This window comes from Anneissia japonica, unplaced genomic scaffold (assembly GCF_011630105.1).
Source record: "Anneissia japonica isolate Jap-2015-1 unplaced genomic scaffold, ASM1163010v1 scaffold2756_len2360902_cov194, whole genome shotgun sequence".
Classification (NCBI taxonomy): Eukaryota; Metazoa; Echinodermata; class Crinoidea; order Comatulida; family Comatulidae; genus Anneissia; species Anneissia japonica.
The window spans coordinates 1,677,064-1,684,931 of NW_022719050.1; the positions used below are offsets into that span (position 1 = coordinate 1,677,064).

The 7,868-nt window shown below is 35.9% G+C and overlaps 1 protein-coding gene across 1 annotated transcript; it reads right to left on the bottom strand.

Moving 5' to 3' along the window:
* Positions 1 to 1,261: 1,261 nt before the first annotated feature.
* Positions 1,262 to 6,801, bottom strand: LOC117110750 (dnaJ homolog subfamily C member 9-like). The gene is made up of 5 exons (XM_033253545.1): positions 6,606 to 6,801; positions 3,756 to 3,905; positions 2,952 to 3,068; positions 2,081 to 2,292; positions 1,262 to 1,529 (listed from the first exon to the last, which is right to left on the bottom strand). The coding sequence occupies exons 1-5, from the start codon at positions 6,694 to 6,696 to the stop codon at positions 1,335 to 1,337; spliced, it is 765 nt and encodes a 254-aa protein (XP_033109436.1). The 5' UTR covers positions 6,697 to 6,801; the 3' UTR covers positions 1,262 to 1,334.
* Between the last annotated feature and the right edge of the window lie 1,067 nt (positions 6,802 to 7,868).

A 7,868-nucleotide genomic window follows, 5' to 3' on the forward strand; every position in this document is an offset into this window, starting at 1 on the left:
TTCCACCCACCCTAGCCCCACAACGGTTGGGGCTGAGGCAAGAACAAATTATGATTATTGCACCTCAGATGGCCGGAAATGGCACTCTCAAAATAAAAGCTGAATACAATTTTGTCTGTTTCCTCCATTCTTTTATAACTTTGAAAAAAATAGGTTGGGGCCCGTGCTGAATGGGCTCCCCTTGTATTCGCCACTGTTCAATATCACTAACTTGACATTTCACAAATGACTAATTCCTAATGTCATGCGAAAGATTTTTATTATTCGAAAGACTTTTTTTTTATATTCAATAGGCTTTTTACAACCTATAACACATTAACTACAGTGTACTGTAAATTCTGTAGTTAACATTCAGAGAACTTTATTTTTTATGGTTAAATTAGATGGAGTTTATAAATGTGGCTTATTACACTTGTTTTGAGTTTTTTTTTCTCATACACTCAATATAATAAAGACATGCGCACTCGAGTCGTGTATTATAATTAATTCAGATATTTGTGGCAGAGATACTGGTATCTTGCTATAAAATAAGATGTACTCTGTTCAGTTGAACCTGCAATCTCTCACTATCAAGTTGAGTATTATACCTTCAGACCACAGAGACCCAAAGGTATACACGCAGGTCTAACCCCTGCGCACTTTCCCTTGGGACATAGTAAAAGTGTTCACCGACCCCAAGTCTAAGTTTATTTATTATTGATATTTATTTCAACAATTATAGATAGGAAGAAAGATGATTGGTCATAACATCAAAGCTATTTCACTAAGGCTCATATTGATTAGCAGTAAGATGCTGTAAGAAAATTAAGGAGTCATAAAAAACTTGGTCTCAAAGACTCCAAAATTTTTCACAAACCTGTGTACACTTTTGACTTGACGGACCCCCAATTAATACTGGTGGACAACTAACAAGTTGATGGACCCCAGGTTCGGAACCACTAGTGTAGTGGTATGACCTCTGCAGAACATTTAAACCTTTAGCTTATAGGGTATCGTCGTAGACATAGAAGACAATCACCTTCATAACGAGAGATTGGAATCCTCAAGACCTCTTGAGCAAACCTAATTTGAATATAATATATGTCACAACTATTTTAAAGAATATATTTATAAATTAATAATGAATTGTGCTTTTGAGTTTGAGTGATTCATCTAGTGTTTCCCACAGCCAAATTCGGACTAAATTACCAACTTTACAATAACAAAAAAACATGATATTCTTTGAACAAATGAAATTTATTTTTGTATAACTTTTCTTTGCTCTTTTTCTCTTTGCAATATATTATATAACACTGGTAATAAAAAAATATTTAAAGTAGGATATAAGTTACAAATCATTTTTTCTTCTTTTTCCCGCCAGCTTTACTCTTAGGTTTAGCATACTTCGCTTCCAACTGAGCAAAGAAATTGTCGGCCCCTTGTTGCCGTGACGCCTGTCTCTTTTGAATCATCGCCATGAGAGCATCATCACCGTTTTTAACCTTAAGATCTTTCATCACCTTCTCTGCTTCCTTCTCCTCTGCCATTGCCTATTATAAGTTGAAAATAAAAAAATGGTCATGTTATATTCAGCACTGGCGGTAAATGGCACACCATCACCACTGTATCTAGAAGCCTTGAAATAAGGTATTGATGGGGGTGCGAATTGATGGAGTGCTTGATGATTGAGTGATGGAGCACTAGGCTGCCAAGTAAGGTGATTTGAGGTGATTTTTTTTGTTTCGGACATTTTCAAAGGGGGTGACTGGGAGCATTAAATGTTGTTACCATCATTAAAGTGTTTTTAAAAACTTAATGTTTGTTGAACAGGGAAGATTGAACTATACAGAGAACTTTCAAACTGAAATTTTAGCTGGAAAGCTGTCAATTAATGGTAAAGTTCATTGTCATGGTTCATCTGATCTAGAAACCCAGCCGCTGTCATATCGTCCTTAATCACCACTAAACCTTGCTGGTACATGACGAAATGAAAAGCACAGAGTAAATGCAAGTAGCATCTCCTTACAACATACTTAATTACTGTACCTTGGATCGGAGAAGAAATCATATACAGATAAAGTTGAATACTATATAACAATACCTTCTTCTTCCTTTTCTTCACTTTTTGCTTGTCCTCTGTTGTGAAATTTTCAAACTCTTCTAATTCTCCTTTGGCAATCAATTCTTGTAACAACTTTCTGAACCTTGGCTCGTCCGTGTATGTACAGCACATCACGTTCTTAAGGATTTGTTCCATGTCTCCTCTGAATTTCAAGTATGCTGATTTCAGCTCGTCTAACTCTTCTGGTGATCCTGCAAGTAATTAAAGGTACAGTAGTTTGTTGGGAGAGTATTGTTATATAATTATTTTTAAATTTACCAAGCAGTGTTTGTGATAATATACCATGGCCAGCTGACTTCAGGGAGATATTTATAATACAGTAGTAAAACTTGCAAACATCATGAATTAGCAGGAGATGCGTTTTAGCTTATGGAGGCTTTTCCTTGTTTGCAAGAGTGAAAGAGATCATGCAAATAACAGGGGACTTTAGGAACTCTGCTTTTGAACTCTTAATAAAAAAAAATGGAATTATTGCATTAAAAACACATTCATGTACAGGATAGGTTACCTCTGATCATAAATTCATTATTAAACTTTTACTGGGATTTTTGGTTAATTTCAGCCTTAATGAAAATATATTTATGTAGGACATTATATTTGGCAAAGACAAGCCATTTTAAAGCTCTCATTTTCATCTTCAACCCTATATTAATAACTAAAAATCGATTTTTGCGATGAGTGACTGATTTAGCTTGTCTTTGCCACATATGCTGGGCTTCTTTATCTATAAGGTCATCCAGCAATTGTATTCCTATCGTATGTGATATTAATTAAAGCTTTAAAATGTTTGTGCTACAGCATTTATTTGTCATTTGTCAATAGTAAATAAATGTATTCATGCATTTTTTACCTCGATATGTTTCTTCATATTTCTCTATGTCGTTGACAGTAAGCTTCGGGAAGAGCAACCGCCAATAATCAATCCAGTCCCTGTCCTGCTCCATATCAATCTCATCATCAATTTCTCCTACAAGAGATAAATAACATTAAAATTGTAATAATGTTATTAACACATTTATATAGTGACTAGTGCAAAAATACTTAAAGCTCTTATAAAAGTGACTCATGATTTTATCTTGTTATATAAGACTAGTAAACACCATCCCCTAATGTTTGCTTGAAAAGACTGAGAGCAAGGCAAGTCTTTTAGCTAGAATGCACAAACATGAATCTATACCTGCCAACTTTGTTGGTGTCTGATGTGTGAGAAAAAAAAATGTAGTGCCCTCTATTTAATGATCCTGAAAAAAAGTGCCCTCTATGTTAAAAAAAAAATTGGAACTGCTATAGATTACAGTCCTCGGTTGGTATAGCTTTGTTAGAAATTTATATAGTCATTATTCACATTTTAATGAGAAATTTTAGGGTATAATTGGCCTATGCATTTTATCTAAGTTTGTTCGAGATGTAAAATGTAGGCATGAGACGTAAAAAATGGATGCTCATGCGTGAGGCTTGCGCATTATGCGTGTGAGTTGGCAGATGTATGATGAATCTGAAACCACCAAACTTGCTGAAGTTATCAGCCCTGACAATAAGTGAAGCTGTAGCTTAGTGAGGATAATGCTTGCGTTCAAGTTGAGCATCACCACCATAATTGCTATTGGATGAGACTAAACTTCATATTCTGTGTATGATTAAAACATTGGTTTACCTGATTCATCATAGAGGGCGCGCTTTCCTTTATCTGACAATACAGCATAGATCTTTCCAAGTGTTTGGAATTTCTTGGTAGCACTCTCTTTATCCTCACACACCCTGTCTGGGTGCACCTTCAGTGAACACTTGTGATAGGCTTTCTTTACTGAAATTGATAAAAAGGTATTAAAGGAGCAAATAGCCAGCATACAACAGTATACATGCTTGAGAATCTATATCTCGGTCATCCAGGCTGTTCTTCCCTTTACGCATGCGTGTGTAATTACGTCACACTGTAGATCGTGTTTTACCGGCGAACATATGTATACTGTAGCTTCTAGTTATAATTACTTGCCTGGATGGATTATTTGCTAGTTTCCCATCCGTCCAGGCACTCACCGTTGTGTACGTGAATTGGGAGCCGCCTGCAACGATGAGTTGGTTAATTGTCATGACAATTGAGCAATGGTGGGTCCAAAAGCTGCCTGAACGGATGATAACCGACTGAAATTTCCATTTCTCGAGGTGCCTGGACGAATGGGAATCTAGCAAATCATCCATCCAGGTAGGTAATTATAACTAGAAGCTAGATGTCAGTCCTGTTCGCTAGTAAAACACAATTTACAGTATGATGTGATTACATACGCATGCGTAAAAAGAACAGCCTACATAGATTCTCCCTAAAATATAGGCCTAGGTAGTCTTGCTTGTTAGCGGCCATCTGGTAAGCCTAGCCGGATTTGCCAAGACTGTAATTCAAACATGGAATAATTATAAAAAAAAGTACCAAAAACAATTCAGAACTTTAGTGTCACAGAGCATTTTTGCATTTAAAACAAACGAAAGTACTATTTCACTCACAAATAAAAGAATATACAAATATATATGTGTATATATATATATATATATATATATATATAAAAAAAAAGTACCAAAAACAATTCAGAACTTTAGTGTCACAGAGCATTTTTGCATTTAAAACAAACGAAAGTACTATTTCACTCACAAATAAAAGAATATACAAATATATATGTGTATATATATATATATATATATATATATATACTGTATATATATGTATGTATATATAATGTATATTTAATATGCCTATAAATCAGTATTGTCATTTTTATGTTATTATCGTTAGAAAGATAGATAGATAGATAGAAAGCTTTCTTTATTTTCTGGATACTCAGTCAGTATTGTTACTGTTCTTCCCTGAGGTCCAGGGTATTATCTTAAACTACATTATATTACAAAATAAAATTAAAAGAAAATTGCATAAAACTATATAAACAGTATAAAAATATAGATTATATAAATACAAGAAACAGAAAATAAAAACAAAAGGGAAATTAAATGAGATTTTTAAAGGATTGTAAGGAAAGTGAATGAATATTGTTACGAAGGTCTAATGAGAGATTATTCCATAATTTAACAGAACGATATTTAAAAGTTCTTTTTCCAAAATCATTTCGCCATTGTGGTAAGACAAAAGTGTTTTTAAATTTACTTCTTGTATTTATGCTATGGTACAGTAAGCATCAATTAAAAATTAGTTAAAATATTCAGGAACAGTGCCTGATAAGCATTTAAATGTCATTAAAAGAATATGTTCCCATTGTTGGTTTACATCCTTCCAGTTAGGAGATTCCATAAGGTCATTGTTCATATCGTTGTTAATCATTAGTTTTCAGTGCCTTTTTTATTAATATTATTTCAAGTGAAATTTGCATTCAAATTTCTTTTGGTAATTATTTCGTAAATGTACAGTAAATTGGGGCTGAGCTAACTTGGGCAGAGTGACTACTTAGGGCCAAGTTGACTTGGGGCCGAGTTGACATGGGGGCCGAGTTGACTTGGGCCCAAGTTGACATGGGGGCTGAGTTGACATGGGGGCTGAGTTGACATGGGGGCCAAGTTGACATGGGGGCCGAGTGAACCTGCTTCCGACATCCGCTTAAATGTCTCATCCGAAAGACTGTGTGTGCGCCATTGTAATTTTTATTTCAGCCCTGCAGCTGAAACACAAAAGGAGAGGCAGCGATTGGAATTCAAACCAGGGACCTAGGCCTAGTAGCCTAGAGATCTCCACTGTTAAGCGCACACACAATGGCTACCACCAGATTAGCTGACTGAGCTAATTAGCTACTCTCTCTGCATTCTTAAAAGTTAGGCTTAGGCCTCTAGGCTAGGCCTAGCCTACCTTGTTGGTAGGCCTAAAGTGGGAAAGTACAGCGCCACCTAGCCTAGGCCTAGGTCCTAGGGCCAGGCCTAGCTAGCTAGGTAGCTAAGTAGTCTGTGTTAACTAGCTTCCGAGTTCTGACCTAGGCCCCTGCCCAGTACCCTATATACATCAGTAAACAAAGACATGTAATTTATGACGAGAGAGCTTCTAGGCTGCCTAGGCAGCCCCCCCCCCAGCTAGTTAGGATATAGGAGAAGGCCTAACCCAGGCCTAGGCCTAGTAGTAGTAGTAGAGAGCTAGCCTAGGCGAATTCGATCCAACTCGGCCACAAGTCAACTCGGCCACAAGTCATAGGCCTAGCCTACCTTGTTGGTAGGCCTAAATTGGGAAAGTACAGCGCCACCTAGCCTAGGTCCTAGGGCCAGGCCTAGCTAGCTAGGTAGCTAAGTAGTCTGTGTTAACTAGCTTCCGAGTTCTGACCTAGGCCCCTGCCCAGTACCCTATATACATCAGTAAACAAAGACATGTAATTTATGACGAGAGAGCTTCTAGGCTGCCCCCCCCCCCAGCTAGTTAGGATATAGGAGAAGGCCTAACCCAGGCCTAGGCCTAGGCCTAGTAGTAGTAGTAGAGAGCTAGGCTAGGCTGGACCTAGATTATGTCATTATTTTTACTTACTTTGGTCTGGTTTTACAGATTCTTCTACACCAAGTATGCTGTAAAGGTTTCTTTCATTAAAATGCTCTTCACAATCATCTATTAGTCCCATATTACAAAATGTAATTTTGCATCAACGCAGCACATAAAGTCTGAGAGAGAGTTACCGCTATGAAATTTAAGTTTCCCACCTCATGATTTCCCTCCACTCTACATCTCCGCGCAGAGCCATCAGATATGGAACGCCGTTTCAGTATCTTCGGTTATGTGTAAACACTCTATCATGACGTATGTGGTTTGGTCATTTAATGTTATGTGGTTTGGTCATTATGTACAGTTATGTGGTTTGGTCATGGTGTTATGTGGTTTCTCATTATGTTATGTGGTTTGGTCATGACGTTATATAGTTTGGTCATGATGTTATGTGGTTTGCTGACTATGTTATGTGGTTTGCACATAGGCCTTTTCACGAATCGGAAGACATCATGAAGTGATGACAAACATTGCGAATCAGCGGTGCGTAACCAACAGAAATAAGATAAGCTTTTGGGCTGATTTTTTGACATCATGTTATTTAAAAAAATCATAACTCTATAACGGGGCGTCGTATCCAAAATCTTTTTCCAGAAAAATGTGTTTAAAAGACTAGTCTACACCACTATATGATTGAAAAAAAGTAGAAAATTTTTTTTGACCTCTGAAATCAAGATTGAAAAAGAAAAGCCTATCTCAGTAGTGTATTAAAATAGGTATATGCATTACATTGCTGTAGTACTAGTAATACTCTGAACTAGCATTGTTTTAGTTACCATATGAGAGTTTCCTGTGTTAAAAACATGATTTGCTATACTATACCTCTTTATAAAACATAACTTGTACTTCATAATAAGAAAAATCTGTATGTTATCGCTACTTGGAACAGTAAAGTCCTAAGCTACTGCACTGTAATGCATAGGCCTATTTTAATTGTTTTTTTTTAAATGTTTTTATTTATTTTTGTACTGTAAATTGTCTCATCAAATCACTATATATGTTTGATTGCAATAAAGTTTAATTATTATTATTATTATTATTATTATTATTATTATTATTATGATTATTATTATTATGATTATTATTAACAGGGGTCTTGGGTCAGAGTGGGTATTTATTTTTTTTATTTTTTTTTAAGACCATCCATCTTTAAAGAGGGTAACCCTTCTAGTTTAGCCCAGTAGGTTAACTGATATTCAGGGGCCCTCTTTAATAAAATTAAAGAACAGTACAAACAATAATAATGATGAT

Coding starts and splice junctions, on each gene's coding strand:
- LOC117110750 (XM_033253545.1), bottom strand. CDS start 6,696: ATGGGACTAATAGATGATTGTGAAGAGCATTTTAATGAAAGAAACCTT. Junction 3,069..3,755: donor CGCCCTCTATGATGAATCAG/GTAAACCAATGT, acceptor TATCTCTTGTAG/GAGAAATTGATGATGAGATT. Junction 2,293..2,951: donor ATATGAAGAAACATATCGAG/GTAAAAAATGCA, acceptor AATTACTTGCAG/GATCACCAGAAGAGTTAGAC.